Source organism: Lycium ferocissimum, chromosome 11 (assembly GCF_029784015.1).
Source record: "Lycium ferocissimum isolate CSIRO_LF1 chromosome 11, AGI_CSIRO_Lferr_CH_V1, whole genome shotgun sequence".
Taxonomy (NCBI): Eukaryota; Viridiplantae; Streptophyta; class Magnoliopsida; order Solanales; family Solanaceae; genus Lycium; species Lycium ferocissimum.
Genome location: NC_081352.1, coordinates 22,364,853 through 22,390,896, shown reverse-complemented (window position 1 = coordinate 22,390,896; position 26,044 = coordinate 22,364,853). Strand labels below are relative to the sequence as shown.

The window sequence follows — 26,044 nt, the reverse complement described above, 5'->3', positions numbered from 1 at the left end:
TTATAAATAGTTAAAGCTACAGTTCTCATAATCAGTTCATAATACATCCCCCAGTATGTTAGTGTTGTATAGCAGCATGATTTTCAGTTCTTTTATGTAAATTGTTTAATGATGAACACCTGTGTTATTAGGCCTAAGGCCACAGTTATGTATACATATACTTGGGCCAAAGGCCATCGACTTTACTCATGCCATATATATATATTGGGCACGAGGTCACGAGCATTATTTACTATAAACGGAGTGGTTCCTCATTCAAAACAGGGAGTATTCATATCTTTACTTCCTTATTTCAGTTATCAGTTATCAGTTCAGTTTCAGTTTCAGTATTTATAGTTCTTTCTTTTAGTTGCTTTACATACCAGTGCAATTTAAATGTGCTGACGTCCTTTTTGCCCGGGGCCTGCATCTCGCGATGCAGGTAACAATTTACAGGTTGACGATTCTTCTTGCTAGGACCTTCTCGTATCAGCTGCTTGGTGAACCCCAGTTCCCTCGGGGCATTATCATACTTTTAGTCTTTATAGTAGTTCTATCAGTGAGGTATGCCGGGGGCCTTGTCCTGGTAAACAGTTAGTAGTTCAGTACTCTTTAGAGGCTTCGTAGACTATAGTTTAGTCAGTCAGATGTTTAGCAGCTTTTGTGTTAGCCTTGTCAGCTACTTATTCAGACTTATTCAGTATTTCCGCATTTATGATATTTCAGCCAGACTTTTAGTAGATCAGCATGTGTCAGTGTTATTTCTGCATTTAGTATGTTTGATATCACATGTTGATTCAGCCAGCTTGTTGGTTCGCTCGGTCACATGCAGACAGGCACCGAGTGCCGTGTTACGCTCAGGCCATGATTTGGGGCGTGACGTAGGTCAGCCTAAAAGGAGATAAATAAAATAAAAGAAAAGAAAGACAACCGTGTGTCACCTAAAATATAAATAAGAAGTTGTTTTGTTTATAAAGAATTCTTCTTCTTTTCCATAAAAGTGGGTGTTCTTTTCTTCATCTGAAAAATAGAATTATTTCCTTTTCAAAAGATAGAAAACAAATTCACTTCTTCTCCGTGAAGAGAAAACAAATTCACTTCTTCTCCGTGAAGAACCTACAGTGGTAGATTTCTACGAAGATGAAAGCGATCTTGATCTCTGAGTACCAGAACAATCTTCTGAAATAGGTATGACTTAGACTGTGAACTTTTTACGGCATAGTTCGTCTTTTATACATGTGATTATACTGTCGACTAGTGAAACAAATAAATGAATCTTGGGAGAACTGTGTGCAGTGGCGGAGCCAAGATATATATATATATATATATATATATATATATATATATATATTAAGGGGTGTCAAAAAATAAAAATATGTTGCTACCCAGGTTCAAACACACAATCTTAGGAAAGTTTTGCAACCCCTTAACCACTGCGCTAAACCATCCACTTGACACACTATTATACATACCTATAAATATAAAATTTTACCAATTTATACAGTGTAATTTTCCGGCGAAGGTAGGCACCCCTCGGCAAGGATAGCTTCGCCCCTCTGTGTGTTGTGTTTTCCTTCAATGCTCTATACAATTTCTCTTGTTTTGTTCATCTGAAGTCTTTAAATTTTGGTATCTTGCTCTGGATGAAAATTTCCCACCACTGACGCTAGAGCTAGTGCGCACCAAACACGAGGTGGAGTTATTTCAAGGATATAACCGTTACTGTACAGAGTGTTTTACAAACTGTTTTTTAAAAGAAAATTGATTTTTTCGCCTATTTTCAATAGCCAGTGACTGTTTAAGCAATGAACTCAGGAATTCGCCGAACACTGATTCCAATCTTTTAACTTCTATGAAATATAAAAAAAAACAAAACTACATATTGCAGTGCAAAGCCAGTATAATTATCAAGTTAGCCCCCTCCTCTTGTATTTTGCTGTTGTGCTATGATGCTATCTATATATGAAATAAACAATTTCCAAACAAAAAAATTAAAATAACAACAAATGAAGCCGTCCCATAAAAGAAAGTTCAAAAGAAAAAGAACAAGAACAACCAACCTGGCTTGCCGATTGATTAAACAAACTTCACTCGTGAAGTAAGATTCTTTCCATTTTAGTATATTATACTCATTAGGCACTTGCTAAAAAATTGATCCAATATATCACACTAGTCTTGTAGTATGTCATAGCAAGAAAAGCTACCATGGAATCAAGCAACTCAAAGGTCATCACATGCAAAGGTGGGTACATTATATTACTCTATCTCTCCCATTTTATGTGAAGGTGTCACTATTAGAGGAGTCCAACAATTTCTTTGTTTGACTAGGAGCTTCTCAAATTTTCTAAAGATACTTGGAACAATTAGCTATGACTTGTACTATTCGTATAATTTTCAAATATGTAAACTTTTTTTTAAAATTTTTTGAAGAATTTATAACCAAATTAACATTGAAAATTACTCTAGCTATCCCAATTTATGTGGCACCATTTGTATTTCTAGAGTCAAATAATTTTTCTTTGACCATAAATTTTCATGTCTATTTTGAATTGTCAAATATTATGAGTTGCAATACTTTTTACGTTGTTTTCAAATATGTAAATTTTATTTTAAAAAACTTCACGATTCCTTGTGCAATTCAAGACCAAATTAAAGAATTTGACACTATTCCATATGCGAACTCACGACCAAAATTAAAGAATTTGACACTCCCATCCGAACATTGCCATTTCAATTAGACGGAGATCTGTCGGAAATAAGGAAAGTCTGAATTTTAGCTGTTTGTTTATTATTTACCTTCAGTTAGAGAACTGCTTATATTATTAATGCAACATGCATGAATGCAGCTGCAGTAGTATGGAAGAAAGGGGAGGGATTAAAGGTGGAAGAAATACAAATGGATCCACCGAAATCAAATGAAGTTAGGATTAAAATGCTCTTTGCAAGTTTGTGCCACACTGATATTCTCTGTTGCAACGGTCTTCCCATTGTTAGTCTATTTCCATCCTGTTATTATGTTCTGCTTTCTATTTATGTTGTTTTGACTCTTCAAAAATGTCGATGCTCATGTCAGATTCTCCAAAATTAGTGCATTCTTGAACGATCCAACATGATGTGACAGCGTTTGAGGAGCAACATAGCTTCCTATATTTATTTATTTATTGTCATTTTTTAAGTTTTTTCTATAAGTTTTTCAAGCTGCAGACATTCATTTATTTTGCAAAGCTAATTTGGAGCTTTCTGTTTGATTAATCTTCTTGATCAGCCTCTATTTCCTCGAGTTCCTGGACATGAAGGAGTTGGGTAAAAATCTCTTTCCATTTTAATGTGAAATTTTTCTTTCATTGTGTGTTACCTTTGAAACATAGCAATCAACGACGGCTCAATAAACCTAGTCGCCTAAAGATAAATTTTAATAAGAGGCGATAAGTCTTTTTTTTTTTTTAAGCGAGCCCGCTAGGCACGTGCCTAGGGCTAGTTTTTTATTAATAATAAAAGAAACCTCAAATAGAAGAGTACAAGCAAGGGGGGCAAGACCTTACCTTACTAATCCTAATGAGGTACCGAACCTCTACTACTTAACAAGCATGAAGAAAATAAGAACTAGAGAAAACCAGGTATTCTATAATCATCACAGCGTTTATAATACACTCTATGATGATATTACAAAGAAGGATGCTTAAATAATGTAAAAATATAAAAGTCAAGAATAAAGTTGAGTTATCAGCCGCAAACTTCATTTTATATATGTATGAACTTAAAAATATAACTTGTCCGTCTAAAGTAACCTGAAGTATTTTCTTTTTATCTTCTTCTTCAAATTTCTCCAACAACACTTGATAGTTCATCACTTTTTGGATTTATTGGATCTTGTTAAAGTTGTTGACACTGTTAGATGATTTTGCTTTGCCAGTCGCATCGGTAAAGGCGATAAGTCATTGTGTATATTATAAATTGTAAAATTTCGATAGAAGGCAATCTTATAGTCTAACGCAAATTTTGCTCAAAAAAATATTTTAGGGGTTTGAATTCAAGTATGATACTCTTGCATCTATAGACTTCTGGCTATGCAACTACCCAATTATGCATGTATTGAGTTAATTACTTAATTTACTGGAAATATGTAAAAATTGAGTTTCAAGAAGCGATACATTTTTAGCACAACAAAGCTTAAAGTTTTCTTGCTTGTCTATTTGCTTTACAACTTTTCTTTTGGAGTTTACATCGATTGCACGAAGCAGCCGGCTTATTTTATTTTTCAGTATAAGTAAAAGATGACACAAATCTATGTCTCATCATCTGTCAAAAATAAATTAGAAATCAATTCCTTCATTTGTCTAATTCCAAATTACATTTTTGGGTTAATTTCTTAGATGGTCACTGACTTTTCATTTTATTGCATTAAAGGAACAAAACTATAAAATCACTCAAGCTTAATAAGTATAATATAAAGTCACTAAACATTTTTTATAACAAAATGCCACACAACTTTATCTAAGTATCAGTCATTAGAGGATAAAAAAGACATTTTATATGACATTAGTTCAAAGTTTGAATGACTTTTTTGGGCCAGAAAAGAAATGTTTAATGACTTTATGTGATACTTAGGCAAAGTTCAGTTATTTTTTATTTATTTTAAGAAAAGGTTTTGCTTTATGAGAATGGAGAACCCAGACGACCGTGGAAACCTGAAATCTAATTAAAATTGACAACAGTCCGAAAGAAATGTTTAATGACTTTATGTGATACTTAGGCAAAGTTCAGTTCTTTTTTATTTATTTTAAGAAAAGGTTTTGCTTTATGAGAATGGAGAACCCAGACGACCGTGGAAACCTGAAATCTAATTAAAATTGACAACAGTCCGAAAAAAGGGCCTCTTGTCTACATGCCTTCGAGAATAGAATTGACGAAGTGACTTTTTCTGATATTTAGGCAAAGTTGAGCGGATTTTCTGTCACAGATTAAGTAACTATCCTTGCAGTTTCCTAACATTTCTTTGAATTTGTAGGATGGTTGAAAGTGTGGGAGAAAATACAAGAAACCTAAAGGAAGGAGATATAGTGATGCCAGTTTATCTCGGAGAATGCAAAGAGTGCCCAAACTGCAAGTCAGGAAGGTCCAATTTATGTCACAGATATCCCATAAACATTAGTGGCCTAATGCTGGATGGCACATCAAGAATGTCAATTAATAATAATGGAGAGCACCAAGTATTGTACCATCATTTTAGTTGCTCTACTTGGTCAGAATATACAGTTATTGATGCCAACTACATAGTCAAGATTGATCCCAAATTATTAGTTCCTCTTCCACATGCAAGCTTGCTTTGTTGTGGATTTACAACAGGTTATGGAGCAACATGGAGAGAAGTTCATGTTCAAAAGGGATCAACTATCGCTGTACTAGGTCTTGGTGCTGTTGGACTTGGAGTGAGAACTTCCTCCTTTTCTGAGTACATACATAGATTTTTACTTATGGGAAAATGGTCAAATTTGCCTCTACATATGTTAAATGGTATAATTTGTCCTCCTTTAATAGTTGGGATCAAATGTGTCCCCTTACCAAAATGGAATAGACTTGCCCTTATTTTTAAAAAGCAAAATCTTAACACCTAATGATGTCACGGGTCTTGCAATTAAGTCATTTTTTTTAAATGGAGGGATAATCTGAACCTTTCGCACAGTTCATGACAAATTATAAGAATCTTGTTTTCTTAATTTTAGAATTTTCAGAATATTTGACTCAACAACATTAACTTCGGAATCTTTACTTTAAGTAATATTTGTTCGTCCACTATTACTACTCCATTGTATAAGTTGTATTGGCTAATGTATGTTCTTATGGGCTAGCTCATAACTTTTTCTTTTTCAATAATTATGGTATCATGGCTTGTTTACATATGCTTTGACTAGTTTTACGGGTACTGTTACCTGCCATCAACATAATTATCAAGTAATACTATCCATCAAGGCTTGACGGATGGGAAGAAACCATCTAGTGTTTTCGTTAGGATTTGAACCCTAAACCTCAGGTTTTCAATCACTTTATTGATCACTAGGCCACTCCCTTAGATGCCTTATGAGCCCAGGTAAGTTCCTCATCTCAGATTATGTGAGTTTTACCCGTTTTTAGTACTCTGCTTGCTTCTGGCACCCTATGAGCTATTTCAACACCTTACTTGTTCGGAGGGTCAACCGGACATGGGAGTCCCTAGCTCATGCATCAGTTTACTGAAATAGCCCTCTCACTTCTTTCTGTTCAAACGACAAATAACCCTTTAACTATTGAGAATATAATTAAGTAAATAAAAGTCTACTCTCTCTATCAACTTAAACTTTTAGATGAGATGGTTACACATTTCAATATAATATTAGAGCAGACAGAGGTACTAGGATCGAATCATTCTGCCACCCATTACTAAAAAGAATTTTCACGTGCTTGGCCACACACTCCAATATAAACAAAAGGCCCTAACATCTTGAACTTTATGTCCAATCAAGCCATCATTACATATAAGGGATTACAAATTCATGATGCATGTACTGTAGAAGTTAAGATATCCTCTTGAAAATGCATGCAGGTAGTAGAAGGAGCTCGAAGTCAAGGGGCAAGTAAAATTATTGGTGTCGATATAAATGGATTGAAACAAGGAAAAGGGGAAGCCTTTGGAATGACAGACTTCATTAACCCTAAAGATTGTAAGAAGTCTATTTCAGACATGATAAAAGATGTCACTGAAGGATTAGGTGCTGATTATGTTTTCGAATGTACTGGGGTTCCATCCTTGCTTAATGAAGCCATTGAAGCCTCAAAAGTGGTAAGTATTTTAAGTACGGTTCTAAATTAACCACAAGTTCTAATAGCTAGTTATATTATTTTATCTTTTACTAGTTTGGAAGCTACTTTTATTTTTCTTTTTTAATATAATCATCTGGTATCCGGTACTCATTAATCTAACTAATTTGAATTTGCACTGCATAACACCCATGTAAGGTGAGCGCGATTCCTTCCAAGAATTTCTCCATTCCTAGAACTCGAACTCGAGACCTTGATGAAGGGTGGGGGCAGATACATGTACATACATCCCAACATATCCATTCGTGGTGAAAACTGCTTTAGTTACTTTCTCAAAATTTCTTACATAGAGAAACTAAAACTTCACAAATGCTAATTTGTAGAATTTTGTAAGTTTGACATATAAGATGCATAATTGCTCGAGCAAAATGTACAAGGGATTAATATTCACTAACATAATTCAAAATCTATATGGTTTCTACCTGATTTATGCTATATATGTATATTGTTATCGAGAGCTGCTTAATCACAATCTATTTCAAACGAATGTGTCTATTAATCTTTCAATTGAAAGATTCATTTTTTCTAATGGCTTTTGCGATTTGCCAATCACAATACATCAATGCGGAAGATGTCGATTTAATTCCTAGCGGAATACCTATCAAGAGGTTTTGTAACCACTCAACTTTATTGCCAGCCAATTTAATGTCACAAAACAATGCCATATTAGTAATTATGTGCGGACCCAATTCTTTTTCATGGTGATGGGCCAAAAATGTATCATTTCTTTTTTATATTGCCAATGAAACTTAAGCCTCATCACCCACCATACTCTGATACTATATTGAATTGTGTGACATTCTCATTTACAAATAAGTTAAGCTTTGAAAGAGAACACACTTTTATAATCATGTCTTCAAACTAATTGATAACACACATACATCAAATCTGCTACTGACATTCTTCTTGTCGAATGATGTGATGAAATTAGGGAATAGGTACAGTTGTTCTAATTGGGACAGGAAATGGAACAAATGGGGAAATCAACTTGAATCCCTTATTATGTGGTCGAACAATGAAAGGTTCAATATATGGTGGAATAAGAGTTCACTCAGACCTTCCTTCTCTACTTCATAGATGTGCAAATAAGGTAAACTTTTCTATATTTCGTTGTATACATTAGAGTATTTTCTAGATATATAACTAATCAAAAATGAGTTATGACTACTAGTTCAAATATATGATACTTTGGCGTTCAGCAAATTAAATTTCATATTTTTTCTACAAAAATTTTCAATTTAAACTTTCTAAGGAGACTGAAGGGTTTGTTTGTATGTATGTTATGCAGGAACTTCAACTAGATGAGCTTTTAACTCACCAGGTTTCATTTACTGAAATCAACCAATCATTTGAGTTGTTGAAAGATCCACATTGTGTTAAAGTTCTTATCAAGTTCTGAGCACACCAATTATGAAGGCAAGATTTGTATCTTTCATATACATATTAGTAATTACTTAACAATGATGAATTGATGTGTATTCTCATTTTCAGTTTTAACTATTAAGATAAAATTACTTAATTTGGTTAAATACCGGTTAAATATTTACCGACCTAGCTATCGTATTGATGACTTTCTTAGCAAAATTTGTGTATCCAACGAGACATCTTTTCTATATATTTTGGAAATGAAGTACTTAGTGGAAAATCCTTTTCTTCTCAATTCAATGATTAGGAAAATTATTAAATATGAACAGAGGTGAACCCATAATTTTAATCGGTGCTTCACTATATTTAGCCCAAGTAGCATACATAGCATAATCAATGGATTCAAGTAAACCTAATGTTTTCGGCACAGTGCATAAATGTATACGTAAAAGCTCACTAAAACTTCAACAAATATAAAAGTTTGAACCCATAATTTCAAATGTGTAGTCAGCTTAGTGGTAAGTCTAAAGTGAAAATCATCAAATTTTACTCCTATATCCCTCTGCTAACGCACAATTGCTAAAGTCTCAAGTATTAGTGCAGAACTATTTGAACTAATATTAATAACAATTGCTAAAGGAAGAAGTTGAGTTAGAATAGCCAGTGCACTAAAGTTATTTCTCTTCGGTATCACCTTCTCTCATCGTTAAAGGTGTTGCTAGACACTCGACTAGGAGTGGGCGTTCGGTATGCAGGGAAGACTGACTATAACATATTTAACATATACTCTAGCATAACAATCTCTTTAACATAATCTGGAGAAGTTACAAGGCAATGTTACATCATCAACAGGCCAAGACATCATAGAAAAGGATTATTACATCATCCAAATATGATACATCAACATCTGCAACTACTTTTAAGTAGTTCTATCACTGCAGACATTCACGCTCTTCTATGAAAACATCCAACTTCAGCCGAGCGCTTGAATTAACAACCTCTTTCGGGACGAAAAGGAATTTTTTCAAAGCACAATTTTCTGACCAGTTCGGGATGCTCTCTGCAACGGATTCTAGTTTAAAAGAGCTCTCCCCATCTGTTGCTACAAGCTCATACAGGAACCTTCTCTTCTGCGAAGCGGGTCCTACACAGATAATGTTGACAGCACTTCCAAGACGGTCACTAGAATGGTTGACGATAAAAATTATACCTTCTGTCCTCATTTGAAGGATTTGGTAACGTTGATTTTTTTCTATATAAATGGGATTGACAGCGTTGAAAAAAATGCGCTCGGCTGAAGAACCGTGTTTCTCACTAAAATGTGCATATACTTTTGCTGAACTACCCACAAAGTCACAGCCACGGAAAGGACACGAACAAGGCACGTAGATGCATGTATTTTCGTGGTCGGTTTTTTTACTATAACTCAGAATCTCCTTGCAACCGTACCTCTTGTTCGTGCATGAGACTTTCACGGATTCTAAAACCTTCTCAATAGCCCGACAACGGTTGTATCCAATTGGCCAACAACATGATGGACACTTATTAGCAATCTTGATGCAGCAAGAGGCACATGCTATGTGCCCATTCTCACACTATATTTTTGTTCAGAAAGGAAAAAGAATGTCAAAAAAATATGTTCATAATAAGCAGTTTGAATGTTTGCAGATGCCAGCTTACTGCATGATGCCTACTTTAAACTTCAAGGTTTCTCGAAGTACACAGATTAAGAAGTAGGGAAAAAGAAAAACACGTCACATGGGAAACGAAAACAAATTGCACCTAAAATTCACTATTTGCCACAAACCTAGAGTCATGGCCTTAATTTAATGTTTGGTTCAGAAGGTTCGATAAATGCAGTTTCACCTCAGTACTCAGCCTTTCATATTAGCATTTGTCACATCCCTAGAGTAGATCTTAACTTCTTGCTTAGTTAAACACTCAACAATTTCATTTAAACATCCTCATGCATTAAAATTTCATGTTCTGTTGCTTTAACAAACAAATTGATTACCAAAAACTACATTCTACCTTAGTAAAACCATAGTTGCTGTTCTGCAACTCTTAGATGAAAAGGACAGAAATTAGCCACCCTGGCAAGGAGGACGTAGATTTTAGAATCTGAATCTCAGTTCTTTCTATGCCTTTAAATGCAGTAACTGGATTAAATCTGAAGTTACTGTGAGCTAGAAATAACAGTATAAAAAGAGGCCTAGATACATAACTTCTATCACGATAGATCTCTAACAAAAGAACAATAAACAGTTTTAGACTACTTTGCTCTATGAATTTCCCGATTTAGCTGCCTTGGGTTTGTTTTCAAGCGCCAATAGATTCACATAATATGTCAAAACAATTAACACAAACCCAGTCCTTAATCCTTTTTTGCTGCATTGAAATAGTGAAAGTGTATCCCGCTTTGACTGGACTTCTTTTGTCAATAAGAGTTGATACCTCAAGGGAAAAAGCTACAGCATCGCCAGATCATTTGCTAGAAGAGAGCCTAATGACAAAGTAACTTAAGGGACCAGCAATGAGAAATGTAATTGGACTTGTCTAGAAAGTGGTAATGGAAAGACAAACATATTCCCAACTTTGAGCTAGCTGACAATAGTGATGACTGCTCGAACAGGTGCAAGCTAGTAGAAAGAGAACGGAGGTCCACTAGCAGAATCAAAGATAGTTGAAGACTACCTCAGATGGATTCGTGATGGTTTCAAGCATCAGTAGGACAGGAGAGCCTATGCGGAAAATAGGGTAGAAAAGTGTAGATATATGTAGATAACATATTCGGTAGATATGTCCGAATTGAATCTTGGCTGACTTGAGAACAGACCAGTGGTGATCCTTCCGGAAATTGAAACCGATGTAGGTTGAATGGATTACGCTAATAAAATCATGGGACTTTTGCAAAAATCTACAGGGAAAAGTTAATGATGCGGCACAATTGCCCCATAAAACCTACGTACAGGCAGCTGTTAAATAATAGCAGGCGAAGGAGATCGGAGTGCTCAATGGAACTGAATGTAAATACAATCATATCATGGTGGATGTGGATACAGTGGCAAAAGAAAAGAGCACGTAGTAAAATGCTTGGGAGGCACCTAACAACCACTTTGGTACTACATTTCCCATATCCCACAGTTACTCAAAAGTGGCATGAATCTTAAATGCAAGATTTCAACAGGCATAGAAGTAACGGGATGCAACTTGGTATGTATTTGAATTTCTGTGAAAGGTGAGGCAGAATGCATAAGTAGAAATATATCAGAACAATATGTCGAGTGGTGGTTGCAACTAACGGAAACCTCCAAGGTGGAACCAAACTTGGATAATGGATGAATTAGAGTGCATGACATCGCGCTGCGTGTCTGGTCCCTGAGAGTGTTTTAAGGACACGTGTTGTAACTTCATTGGATTAAATGGGATGCGAGAAGAAGAACCCCATTTTCAATGGGCCCACATTTGTATTTTCTAATCGGAACAGGCTTGAAACAGAACACACAATTAACCATGCCACACAAAATATATATATATATATATATATATATATATTCGTCTGTCATAGATACTGATTGAACCTGCCTACAGGTAGCCATCTGTACTGCTTCCTCTAACTTGAATATTATGCCATTGAGACCACGGCTAATGACTTCACCAGAAGAAACAAAGACCTACACTGCCAGTTAATCTCGCAGTTCGAATAAAATTTTATTATTCCGAAGTTCAAACAACAAGTATAACATGAGATGGGATAAGCACTAAAGTAGTCATCCCTCTGTCAGCAATTATCCCAACTAAACGTTTTAAACAGATTCATATTCTATATGCTCTTCCAGTGCAATACCCTTTTTTTTTCCCTGTTAAGAGTGTCTTTTAAGTGGAATACTATGTTAACAATTTCTCAATTTAGTTATCAAGAAAGGCTCTTTTTACACTTTCTTAGAGCAATGAACCAATTGGGTCAGATTTATAGATCTCAATATGAATTCCCCTCTATTCAAAGTCCATTCCACTCAAAACACTTACAAGGCAAATTAAGAATTCTCTAACTTACCCCTACAAATTTAACCTAATTAATTCCAACACATACTAGTATTATTCTTGTATTTTCCCATTCTTAGATTTCTATTACTACTTGTTGTTTATTTAGCCTAGATTATTATATTTGTAATTTTCTTAAGACTATTATCTTGCTGTTGTTTATGTTTGTTGCTACTACCTTCCTTTTTCACCTTTCTTTGACCCGAGGGTCTATCGGAAACAGTCACTCTACCTTCTCAAGATAGGGGTAAGGTCTGCGTACACTCTACCCTCCCCAGACCCCACTTGTGGGATCATACTGGGTTGTTGTAGCTGTAATTCCAACACATATGCACATATATATTTCTCAATTTAGTTATCAAAAGATGCAACTTTTACACCGTATAAGAGCAATGAACCAATTCGATTTCATTCAAAAACTTAGGCAAATTAAGAATTCTTTAGATCTCACACTTATCCCCAAAAAATTAACCTAATTATATCCAAATAGAAATGCACAGCTATATTACACTCCTAATAGAAACAAATATGAGTAAAGAATTGACCTGAAAGACAGGAACGCTTAGAGATTCAAGACAGATAGGGCAATCCAACACATCAGGGTCGGATAACGTCACTGAAATCGACCCGTTTCCTCTTAAACCCTCCAAATCGGATTATAAATCCCAGCAGGAATTATCCTCTATTCAAGTCCATTTCACTCAAAAACTTTCAAGGCAAATTAATAATTCTCTACATCTTACACTTATCCCTACATAATTAACCTACATGTGCACAGATAAAATTATATACTCCTATGCAGAAATAAATAAGGTTAAAGAATTGACCTGAAAGACAGGAACGCTTAAAGATTCAAGACAAATGGGGCAATACTATGTTAACAATTTCTAAATTGAGTTACCAAAAAAGGCAACTTTAAAACCTTTCTTAGAGAAATGAACCAATTGCCCTTCAATCACAAATCAATTGGGTCAGATTTTAAATCTCAACACAAAATTCCCTCTATTCAAGTTCATTTCACTACGCAAAAACTTACAAACATAACCTAATCAATTCTAACATATATGCGCAATAAAGGATAATAATAATAATAATAATAATGAATAGGATTAAAGAATTGACCTGAAATACAGGAACGCTTAGAGATTCAAGACAAACGGGGCAATCCAACACATCCAGACCCGATATCAACAACAACAACAACATACCCAGCGACATTATCCGGACCCGATAATGTCACGGAAATACTAATTAATTCCAACCCCTTTTCCCTGGTAAGTATCTTTTAAGTGGGGAATACTATGCCAACAATTTTCTCAATTGAATTACCTAAAAAAGGCAACTTTCTAATAGCAATGAACCAATTGTGCTTCAATCACAAATCAGTTAGGTCAGATTATAAATCCCAACACAAATTTCCCTCTATTCAAATCATTTCATTCATTAAAATTTCAAGGTAAAGTAAACATTTAACCTAATTAATTCCAAGAATTTAACCTAATTAGTTCCAAATAAAGATGCACAGATAAATTATTTTATTATACTCATAATAGTAATTGATAGGGTTTAAAGAAGAGACCTGAAAGACAGGAATGCAAAGAGATTCAAGACAAATAGGGCAATCCAACACATCCGGATCCGACAAAATCACGGAAACCGACCCGTTTCCTCTTAAACCCTCACCAACCGGATCCTCCGTTAATACAGCAGAACCCGACCCGAAATCATCATGATCCGGTTCCTCCTCTGATGACGTCACAGAATCCGAATCCAATTCCTCTTCTTCTTCTTCGCCTTCTTCTTCGATAATTGTTTCAAAACGGCGTTCTTGTTGTTGTTCATTACTAACGGCGTTGTTGTTACTACAACAGGAGAAAGTTCCGTTTAAAGTTCTTCGTTTCTTGGGAAGGGGTCGTCTTCTTGATGGGCTACTGGGTCCTTCATCTTCTTCTCTTCCAAGTGAAAATCTCGCCATTTCCCTTGTTGACCTTTTTACCCCTTCTTCTGCTGCTGTCCTAATTCGACGACTACAAGGACATGATGACTTATTATGGTTGTTCACTTCTCTTATCATTTTTTCTTTTTTGGGGTTACACTCGGTTTTACCCTTTTTGTGAATATTATATACTACTAGAATTCATTTTAGCGCACCTAAACTATTACATTTTTTTTTTTTTATATAACTAAACTATCATAAGTGAGCAAAACACATCTATTAGATAGTTAGCAAAATACACCTAGATGCTGACTGGACTAAATGTTTGAATTCAATCTCCAAAAAGCGAGTGAAGCTTATTTTCCCAAAAGAAGTCGTCCATTTGGCATATGTAACGGATGTATAAGCTGACTCAATATTTTTTTCTTTTTTAATTAATTCTTTAAAACTCTAAGCTCTTCCCCCTTCTTATTCATCATTTTTCTTCATTTCTTCTTCTCTGGTGCAGATTTTCTCATTTATTTCTTCTTCATTTATCAGCTTTGTTCTTCTTCATTAGTCATATTTTTTTCTCAAATTGAGAAAGAATGTCTTTTGCAAGTGTGGGCAGCCTGCAATGATAAGAACATCAACGACAAATAATAATTCAGGAAGACATTTTTATGGATGTCCAAATTATGGGGTAATTATCTTTTAAATTATTATACATTAAACCATATGTTTTTGCCATTAATCCATATGTTTTTGCCATTAATCATCCAGTTAAATTGTGTGATTTAATTATTTCCAGGTTCGCGGTAGTGTTGCTTGTGGATTTTTTCATTGGTATGATGATACATTCCCTGCCCGAGCAAAGTTGGTAATTCTTGGCATGAAAAGGGATAAGATGGAACTTGAGGATGAATTGAAGAAGAAAAAAAAAATTGAAGATGATGTTGCTTATCACTATATGTTTAAATGTATTTTTTTGGTTGTTCAAATGCTAGGGAGCCTTGTGTAAGTTTGAATCTTTTGTGTAATATTAAATTAGTCAATGTAGTATGAAATGATATTTTGTATAATCTTGTGTGTAATTTATGTGCAAACTTCCTCCTTTTGTTGTTCTCTACACAACAACAAATATATATTATAAAAACAGCATTCAATTAAAGTATAATATAATTTTTTTTCACGTTACTATATATAAATGGTTAAACATATCGTACTTCTAATAAAGACCTCTCAAGTCTCTTTGTAAATCCCCCAAAATACTACATAACTGAATGTTAAACAACAGCATACAATAACTACTTGGGTTGCAAATTTGTCACCATATTTAGTAGCATCAAAATGCACAACAAAAACCGATACTGCCAATCAAAATACACAACTTAGACATAGCTCGAATGACATCAAAAAAACAATCACGTCTTTCCTAAACACCTCCAGTTTTTGTTGCACTTTGTGGTGAAGCTTGTGACTTGGTTTTCATATACCTAAGCATGCACTTTTATGTTGAAGTAGCCTTGTGTGATAGCCTTGTTGCCATTACATTTGAGACCTTTACTTGGTGCATAACCAAGATCACCAGTCACAACAACTGAATTTATCAATTTCTCTTATGCTCCGCTTTTGATTACACTACTAGTAGGTCGATCTTGCTGCGAAGTAATAAAAGAAATGTTAAACTATTTTAAAGAGGTGTCATTAAGGAGATAAATTTATTAATGTCCCTTGTCCTTACCTCAGCACAAGTAAAGCCAATTTTGCTCACAAACATGCCATGGCCCACTACTCTTGGCCTCTTAAATGCATTGTTTGCACCTTTTTTACTTCCATTACCACTGCCACTTTCTACTGTTTCTTGAGATGGTTGAGAGGATTGTGATTGTTGCACTACTTGAGAGGGCTGAGAGGAATGAGATTGCTGCTTCGGACTTCCTTTACCAGCCTTGCTTGTAGCATTTTTTTTTTCTATGTGAGCCCTTGATCTCTTTCGACTAGTGGATGCTTGCGATGTAGTAACTCCCTTTACAAAAAATAAGCTGAAATTGTTAAAGATGTTAATAGGCTATAAATTAACATTAATAGAAATAGAATGTACCTTTGAAGTGGCAAGAGGTTTGTTTGGACATGTTCTTATATTGTGATTTGTTGACTTAGAAACTGAACACCTCATGGTTTTCCCCCTCTTTGAAAGCTTTCCAGAACTTGATACCTCTCCAAGCTCCTTGTTTCTCTTTTTCTTAGGCGTTCCGGGCATTTTCCTAACAAGAGGTGGCTCTACTTTTGGATTTCATGTCTCGGGCCACATATTCATATTAGTTCTTTTGGTTGTAAGAAATTTCCATAAGCTCTCAAGTAGGTCTCTTTTCTATACCACGTACAAACTGGGTCAAGTGGATGGCTTGATCATGATGCATGGCTGCTATTGCATGTTCACAAGGAATCCCTCACAGTGTCCAAAGTCTGCAAGTACAGGTTCTCTGAATTAGGTTAACCACATATGTATATCGACCATCCTTCACTTCATAGCCGATATCACCATTCCACTTAATTTCCACCCTCGTTGACTTCACCACATGTGTATTTAATACCAAAATTGTCATTGGGGATATATCATGAGTCCAACTATTTGCAAAAGCTACCACTTTGGTGAACCTATTCATAACTTTTGTTCTAATCTCTTCAAGCATAATGATGATAGTCTTGTATCTAGCACCCAGCACACAAGCATTGAAGCTTTCAGCCATATTGTTATCCACACTGTCACATTTTGAAGTTGTCCTAAACATTGCTTTGGACCATCTCTCAGGATTAAAGGTTGGCAAGTCGTTACAAATATTTTTACCTAACAATGATAATTTGTTCAAGTTCCTCCTCAGTTGAGCTTCAAATGTTGATCTAGCACAAGCCGGAAAAAAAAATTCTTCTTTCGATACCCTTCCATTCTTGTGACCATCTTGCAAGTATATGTCTTGCACACGTTCTTTGTTCACATTCTAGAAGCAATTCCCTAACAGCTGAATATAATCCCTGAAAAACAGGTGAAATCATATGCTAAAATCACTAAAAAAAATAATGGTTAAAAGGACTACTATTGTTGGTGAGAATCATGTGAAGCTGCTCCAAGAAATATTGAACACTAGGAACCTATGCAGCTAAAAACAACAGCTAATTTGAAAAAGAAAAAGAAAAAACAGCAGTTAAAACAACTTTTAAAACAACAATTTTTAAGACTCAAATGTGCTCAAAGTAGTATCTCAAATATCTTTAAAAAGAGCTGAAAAAAACAGCTGAAAAATAGCAGCTAAAAAGAGCTGAAATTAGCTTAAAAAAAGGAGCTAAAAACATCAACTAAAACAGCTGAAAAACAGCAGCTAAAATAGCTGAAAAAACAGAAGCTAGAAAGAGCTTAAATTAGCTAAAAACAGCACCTAAAAAGTGTGAGTTATTTACAAAAAAGGTGTAAAAGTATTTCCTACTAACTAAACACATTAGCTAAAAAATCATGAAATCAATAGCTAAAAGAGCTGAAAACAGAGGCAAAAAAGTTGAAATCAAAGTTAAAAAATCTTACCTTTTGCATATCACTGATGATTGTCAATCCTGCTTCTTCATTATTAATGTCCAAATCCGATTTCAAGATCCTCAGAAACTAAGTCCAAGTATCTTTACTTTCAGTTCCAACTACAGCCCATGCTATTGGGAACATCTGATTATTTCCATCCTTTGCAATAGCAACAAACAATTGGCCCTTAGATATCCCCTTCAAGAAGCAACCATCTAACCCAATACACTTTCTACAACCCTCAATAAAATCCTTTTTTCAAAGCTGAAAAGTAGATATAGAAAGAGTGGAAGAGTTTTTTTCCATCATCACAATCTGTCGCCTTTACCACACAAGTGTTTCCTGGATTTGACTCTAGAAGCACATCTCTATAGTCATAGATTCTACTAAACTCAGCAACATGATCACCCATTACCTTTTTCAACACCATTTTTCTGGCCTTCAAACACACAAATTTACCAACATATAACCCCATTTCTTCCTTGACCAAATCTTGTATTTCCCACCCCTTAATACAAGGTTGAGAAATAATCCTATTTTTATACTACTTCGCCAAATACTTGTAGTTGCACATTGTATTGGTGTTGGTCTTATAGCACTTGTGTCTTGGATTTTAGGTTCTTATAATGAAGTTGGGAGATTTAGAGTCTTTGCTAGCATAAAGTAACCAAGGACATTCACTAGCTTTGCATTTAGCTCTAACTCTTCTTTGATCATTATGGATCTTATCTAGTTGACAACCTCTCTCAATTGCATACTTACTGATTACTTTTATGAATATTTTCACATCCCCGAAGACCATATTTAGTTGCCAGATGACATGTTTCCATGTTGGATCATATGGCACCCTCTTGTCCTTCTTCCTTGCTCTTAAAATGCCAGATTTGTCAACATCTGATTCCCCTTCACTTTCACTATCAAAGTTGTCTGCATTTGAACTATCATAGAAAGGCTCATCATCTAATATCTTACCGATTAGATTTTTCTTAAATTTGTCAATGTCTTCAAAATCTGGATCTATGCCAACTTTTCCCAGAAAACACTCAACAACTTTTTTCTTCCTTGGTTCCCTTTTTTTCTTCACATATGCTTTCAAATCTGCCTTAACTATGTTCAGCTATTCATGAACATCACTTCCATAACCATCCTCATCATTAGAAAGGTCAATATTTTCATTATCTTCAGCATCACTATTCACAATAGCTTTATCTTCCTCTTCACTGGACAACCCAAATTCATCTTCAACTTCATTTATGTCCCCAATAAAATTTTCTATCAGATCTGATTATTGGACCCCTATCATCAATGAGTTCTATTTCATTACCTAAAGGTACGTTGAGACTTCTACCAACCTTGCTGGTAGATTCTTTATTAGGTCCACCTACCCCATTACATGTGGTCTTAAAAGATTCACCAGCCATATGTGTTTTTTTAATAAAAACTTCCCCCTTATGACATGTATAAATGTCCATAGTACCCCCATTAGCCAACAAATTGGCTAAGACCAACAAATACCCATCTTTCACCAATTTTACCAAATTGCCACCTTCAGAAGATCCAATAAACATTTTCTCTACATTGGTAACCCCAAAATCCCTACAATAATCATTCAATTCTGGAATAGAAAAATGATCCATATCAACATTAAAAGGCATACTGTTTCCCCCAATATAAACAGGCCCTACTTCACTCACAAGTGTACCGCCAATATGAAACCTTAAATTTATATATTTGTCGGTCATTTTCCTGGAGCAATAGAAATATGCAAAGTGTAATAAGCCAACTATCATAAAAACTATATCCAAATTCTTATAAAGCACTGATATTTAACATAAATGACAAAAAATAGGAGAAACTAACACTACAAAAGATGGGTAATTTGTAGAGGTTGAAAGTTGCAATTTGTGGAGATTTTAAGCTCTGCTAGCAAATAGCAGAGGCTAAAACCTCTACGAATTGCACTTTGAACCTCCACAAATTACAACTCTTCCCCCCCCCCCCTTTTTTTTAGTGTAAGTTAGTTCTCAAGTAAAATTTAGATTCAGTCGTAATTTAAAAATAAAGAAAATCGTGGGTGAAGAAAGAATACCTATGTGTAGTCGATTTCTACTCCTTTCAACTCTTTTTGGACGAGACGAATCACAACAACCCTAAATTTTTATACAAAATCTTCAATATTTTGTGACAAGAAGAACCCTAACTTTTTTTTTTTTTTAAAGAAAATCGGGAACTAATATGGAATCCACGACGAAATTGGAGCTTAATGGGGGAAAGCAAGACACCAACCACAGCCGAGACGAGACCACTGTTGGTGAAGAAGAGAATCTCTGGTGAGAATTTTACAAACGACTGAGACCCATTAGATTTTTACAATGACCCGTGTTTTCTAATTTTACCCAAATATATTACCTCTTAACTTTTAACCTTTATTTATCCATGTGGAATTAACTTCTGCCACGATGGAATTATTTATCCACGTGGAGTGCCACGTGGCACGATTTTTTCTTTAAACCAAAAAAAAGATAGTGCAGTACACGCACCGTGCAGTCAGCGTATAGGTGTGTTTTGCTAACTATCTAGTAATAGTTTGGGTGTGTTTTGCTCACTTCTGATAGTTCAAGTATGAAACACAAAAAAAAGTGACAGTTTAGGTGTGTTTTAAACCCATCTCTCTTTTGTTAACTATAAAAAGGAAAATTTATTTTTTGCTTTGTGAAATATGGAAATAAAATTGAATGGGGGATATGAGATTTGAATTTTACTTAAATGCTTCACCGGAATTATCTGCAAAAGACATGTTCCTTACAATCTTTTTGTTTTCAAGTATTTTCTGCAAAAGACACATAAAATTGTTCACTTAATATTTTAGTTTTAATTCAAAATAATGGTTAACTTACTTAATCAAGAAGGAATTAACTTTATTCTTTAATATTTATCCTTATTAAGTGTTGCGTAACCGGATATCAATGTGTCAAGTTCATAGCATGATGCAAATTTTAATTAATGGTAGTTTAGTCAAAATATTTTTTCTAGGAGTCGGATTTTGTTAAGAGGTGTACTAAAAGCTAAGTGAACACTTATTTTAAACCGAAGGGAGTAATAATTTTATTTTACAAATAAGTATATAGTAATTTTTATCTCCATGAATTAAGAAAATTGAGTAACTAAAAGCTCCATGAAAAGTCATAGCCAATTCAATTAATATTGTATTTTCCATGTTACAATTGATAACGTCCAAATCCGCTCCTCAAAGAGAAAGTGTACACGGTCGTATCCAATATAATTTACCCAATTATGAGTCGGGATCTATCCCACATAGAACAATGTACTGAGCGATTTAAGCAAGTAAGGAATTTTCTCTTTCTACGCTAAGCCAAATACTTGATAATATTTTGGTCTTGAGAAAACTATAACTAATGCAAAAATATAAACTAATCTAGAAAACAAGTAAAATGATCAATGGCCACAAGCATGGAAACAAAGGGAACTACGCTCAAGTAACGATCCAATGTATTGCACGATTTTATAACTAAGAACGAGTTTACATTAATAGATAATGATTTGTAAAATCTCATTGAAAGTCTTCCAACCAAATCAATGAATTTCACTCTAAGATTTTCCTAGTCTTAGAGTGTAATATTAAGCACAACCAATTGAATCTCAAGTTAACTTTCCTATTCCTAGCTCAAGTTATTAGATGAGGCTTAAAGCCTCAAATTCTTGTTAACTAATCTTTCTCAACCTCAATTTTCCTCGAAGTAAATGGGCGAGTCCTAGGGTTAGCTAATCCCTTAAGAAATATTAAAGAACAAGATTAATTAAAGAAACAAAGACCCACTTCAATAGAAATAAAAATCATTCAATCATAAGCATAACAAGAGATTTAATCCAACTTTGCAAATGAATATTTTCATAAACAAGATTAATATGGTGGAATAATACTCTATACACTTAGATATACAATACAAAGCAAGGAATTGAAGAAAGGTTAAGAAATTTCTCATTAAAGTGCTCCAATCTTCTCCTCCAATGGTGTGGTTGATGATGAACCCTAGATTGCAAGCTTGAAATGTGGCCAAAGATGAAAATAATTTCTTCCAAGTCATGCTCTTATAGCTCCCCAATATTTCCACATCAAAATATGACCAAAATAGCCCCATATTTTCAGTTTTGTAAATCTGATCCGTTTTTTCATTTTTAGCTACTTTTTCATTTTCTTCAATTGAGCCTCTTTTGACTTGTTTTCACTAGGTTTCTTTTCCGATCACTTCTAAATCATGTAAAACCTATAAAATGAAAGTAAACAATATTAAATGCACTATTTTTGTCACGACCCAACCGGAGGGCCATGACGGGCACCCGGAGTTAACTTACCGAGCACCTCTAAACATACATCTCATAATCATTTCCAGGTGGGCCATAAAGTTAGCTCATGGTGTCATACTCTGTAAGGGCATATATCACAAGATAACGACACATCTCTATATAATCATCAATAACTATGTCCATAACACAAGCCAACAAGGCTGCCAAACTATGATACAACAATATGAACTAGTAAGGTTATGGGACATCTAGCTACATACATCTGTCTACGAGCCTCTATATATAATACAGGAATTCATAAGGACGGGGCAGGACTCCGCCATGCCTAAGTATATACACAAAAGAGTGATACCAATAGACTGCAGCTCCGAGGCAAATGAAGCGCTCCTGAGACTCCGCTGACGAAGCTCCTAAGGATCAGACTCGTCTCCCTGCTTTCCTGCGGGCATGAACGCAGCGTCCACAAGAAAGGACATCGGTACAAAACAATGTGCGAGTATGTAAGGCATGAGTAACAACATAATGAAAGTATGAAGACAACACAAGATAAAAGAGATCAACTTGTACCTTTGAATGCCTTTTAAGGCGAATGTCATGCATGCTTAACTTTTAAAAAAAAACTTTTTCATATGTACATATATATAGTAGCCTGCCCAGCCATTGAGGCTCGGTATTATATATATATATATATATATATATATATATATATATATATATATATATATATATATATTATCATGCCCGACCACTAAGGGTCGGTATTATATATTTAGTATCATGCCCGGCCACTAAGGCATGATAATACATATAGAGTATCATGACCGGCTATTAAGGCTCAGTATTATATAAATTACATATATAAATACTTATAGCATGCATGAGAGCCCAATGAAACATTTCCACTCTATCGGAGTGACGTAAGGTCAGTAACCTCCGATTTATATTATGGAAAAATCATCATCGCTATATCTCACCTTGAAGGAACAATTACCATAAGGTGAGATCAACAACAATGAATAAAATCAAGAAAATCATGAAATAAGCTCAATAATTTCACAATAGCATCAAAACCATAAGCTTTGGAATCTCTAGAAATGGGATCATCATCATCATCATCATCATTATCATCATAGAAAACATCTATCTTTAGTATCACAAGAACTTTGAGAATCATGAACTTCTAGCTTTTTAGGAATAAGGATATTATGGAAGTCATGTATGGGTTCATAAGAAGAGAATCATGCCTTTAGAAAGAAAGGGATTTAGCCTTAACATACCTTTTTGGTCTCCTTAACTACTTAACGCTTATCCTCCCAATCTCGTAAATCTATACTCAAGAGAATTCATACTATTGTTAGGCTTATCGTCATATGCTTGTCTTAAGCCTTCAAATTAAATCCTTTTAGAATCTGCCGAAATTCGGGCAGCATCTCCTTTGTTTATATCCCTATCCCGAAATCACAATACCAACAACCAGCAACAACAAAAACAACACTAGCATTAACAACATCATCCTCAGTACCAATATACTCCATAAAACATCACACACGATGTTTACCCGGTTTCTCAATCAACTAATTCATTATATGACTATTTAATAGCTCTATCTTCGTAAGTAAACCTAAATCAATGTCAATAAGGAGAGATTCATACCTTGTTCTCACTAGAGCAGCAATATCTTCAGTATTCACTTTGAATCCAAGCCAAGATCCACCGCAATACGATACTATAATCACAACTATACGCTATCCGAACCTAAATCCCGAGATTTCACTTGATTTGAGCTATAATTTTATGGGTGGAAGTTGAGGGAATATTCCAGAGGGTTAGGGATAGTTGTGAGGGGTGGATGAGTGAAAACGAGGGGTAAATCCCCTTTTTATCTTCATTTGGAGTCGGTTTGCACCGACTTAATATTTGCTCTGCACGTTCGAGCAGAGTTGCTCAGTGCTCCCCTGCGCATTCGCGCCACTCCCAGGCGCATTCGCGCAGGGTTAATCCCTACTCTGACAGTCCGTCTTGAAATGCTCATAACGTTTGATTCCGATGTCGGATCGACGCACGGTTTGTTGCGTTGGAAACTAGACTTCCTGAACTTCAATTTGAGCTTTTGTTTTCACTTCAAAACTCCTGATATACTAGGAGATATTCGTTTCTCAAGTTAGACCAAAATTATCATATGAAACCTTGCCCCTCCTTTTTCCAAAGTTCCAACAAACTTAATTTTCTTAATTCACTTGTTCTCCAATCCTTCCGTAACTCAGCAAACATGAATTTAAACACTCATAAACACAAGTTAAACATGTCCAACCTTATATATCCTTGAAACAAATCCCGGTGCCCAAAATTAAGACAGCTAACATATGACGAATCTTAATGTAAAAAATTACAAGGTGTAACAATTTTCTCAATCAAACAAGTCAAAAGTCTAAGATTAAAGAATAGATAAGTTGGAAAATACCAACTTATCAACAATCCATTTTTAAATTGCAATAAAAAATGCTATATGATCTAATGTATATACAATAATATTATAAAGAATTTTACATTATCACTAAATTTTAATTTGTGATAGCACGTTAGTTACAATTTTTATTAGTTTACCGATTAACTTTATCAAGAAAGTTTATCTAATAATTAAATTAATTGTGTAAATATTTTTCACATCGTTAGTGCAGTTAATATAGAAGATTTCTATCTAAATGTATAACAATTAGACTAGCTTATAAGTACTTTTTGGATTAACTATGTGATTGGTAAACACCAAAAGTATTTACAATCCAAACTAATAACATATTTGGCTAAATTTTTAAAACGAGCTTATTTTTAAGACTGTTTTTCAAAAAGGTACTTATGGTGAGAGGTAGCTTGTGTTTGATTAATCAATTTGAAAAACACTTTTGAGTAGTAATTAGCTCCCGTTTGGCCATAGATTTTGAAGTTGAAACTTTAACTTGAAAATATGAGTTTTTGAAGTTGTGATTTTTGAAACTTGAAGTTGCGTTTGGACCTGCATTTTACTTGAAAAAAATTAAAGTTTTGTGAACGGAGTTCCAAAAACCTAATAACTGGTCTAGACTAGTTTTTGGAACTTGATTTTTTTTTTTTAAGACAGATTTTCAAAATCTACGGCCAAACAGATATTTGAATATAAATTTTCAAAACCTAATCCAAAATTTATGGCTACACGCTAGCTTAGTGTTTGATAAAGCTATTAAAAAAATGAATTTCTCAAAAGTGTCTTTCAAAAAAGTATTTTTGAAGAAAAACTATTTTTCTTAGCTTCTGAAAAATAACTTATGCTACTCTGTAGAATCACTTTTTTCTAAAAGTTTGGTCAAACACTAAGGTAGCATTCTTTTGAAATCTAATACTCTCTGACCAAATTTAAGTGTCTTAGTTTAACTGAGCATGGAGTTTAAGATACAAAGGGACAATTGTGAATCTTATGCTGTTAAATTAAAGATGTACGTATTCCTTTAAATCTTGTTCCCCCAAATATAAACTGGCCCTACCTCACTCACAAGTATACCACCAATATGAAACCTCAAAATCCTTATAAAGCACTAATTTTTAACATAAATGACAAAAAATAGGAGAAACTAAGTCGTTCTCGAGTAAAATTCAGATTCAACCCTAATTTATAAATAAAGAAATTCGTGGGTGAAGAAAGAATACCTGTGTTTAGTCGATTTCTACTCCTTTCAACTATTTTCAGATGAGACGAATCACAACAACCCTAAATTTTTATACAAAATCTATAACATTTGTGACAAGAAGAACCCTAACTTTTTTTTTTTAATAGAAAATCGGCAACTAAAATGGAATCCACGACGAAATTAGAGCTTAATGGGGGAAAGCAAGACACCAACCACAGTAGAGACGAGACCACTGTCGGAGAAGAAGAGAATCTCCGGTGAGAATTTTACAAACTTCTGAGACCCATTAAATTTTTACAATGACCCGTGTTTTCTAATTTTACCCAAATA

At 34.5% G+C, this 26,044-nt stretch overlaps 2 protein-coding genes across 3 annotated transcripts; one reads left to right on the top strand and one right to left on the bottom strand.

Annotated features, from left to right (window-relative positions):
- Positions 1-1,746: 1,746 nt before the first annotated feature.
- Positions 1,747-8,362, top strand: LOC132037411 (8-hydroxygeraniol oxidoreductase-like). Of its 2 annotated transcripts, XM_059427928.1 has the most exons (7): positions 1,747-2,221; positions 2,826-2,968; positions 3,245-3,282; positions 4,988-5,408; positions 6,560-6,796; positions 7,766-7,924; positions 8,123-8,362. In XM_059427928.1, exons 1-7 carry the CDS (start codon positions 2,185-2,187, stop codon positions 8,231-8,233), a joined length of 1,146 nt encoding a protein of 381 aa, XP_059283911.1. In that variant the 5' UTR covers positions 1,747-2,184; the 3' UTR covers positions 8,234-8,362. The 2 variants fall into 2 exon arrangements, with proteins under 2 accessions (XP_059283911.1, XP_059283910.1); XM_059427927.1 differs by lacking the exon at positions 2,826-2,968.
- A 626-nt stretch (positions 8,363-8,988) lies between these two features.
- LOC132036007 (putative E3 ubiquitin-protein ligase SINA-like 6) lies at positions 8,989-14,330 on the bottom strand. Its single transcript, XM_059426226.1, has 2 exons — positions 13,823-14,330; positions 8,989-9,794 (listed from the first exon to the last, which is right to left on the bottom strand). Exons 1-2 carry the CDS (start codon positions 14,315-14,317, stop codon positions 9,132-9,134), a joined length of 1,158 nt encoding a protein of 385 aa, XP_059282209.1. The 5' UTR covers positions 14,318-14,330; the 3' UTR covers positions 8,989-9,131.
- Positions 14,331-26,044: the final 11,714 nt, after the last annotated feature.

Bases quoted from the DNA above. Each gene is read 5' to 3' on its own strand.
- LOC132037411 (XM_059427928.1), top strand. From the start codon at position 2,185: ATGGAATCAAGCAACTCAAAGGTCATCACATGCAAAG. The intron at 2,222-2,825 runs GTGGGTACATTA...GCATGAATGCAG, and splicing joins AAAGGTCATCACATGCAAAG to CTGCAGTAGTATGGAAGAAA. The intron at 7,925-8,122 runs GTAAACTTTTCT...TATGTTATGCAG, and splicing joins TTCATAGATGTGCAAATAAG to GAACTTCAACTAGATGAGCT.
- LOC132036007 (XM_059426226.1), bottom strand. From the start codon at position 14,317: ATGATAAGAGAAGTGAACAACCATAATAAGTCATCATGTCCTTGTAGT. The intron at 9,795-13,822 runs GTCTCTTCTTTA...ACAAAAATATAG, and splicing joins TTTGCATTCCTGTCTTTCAG to TGTGAGAATGGGCACATAGC.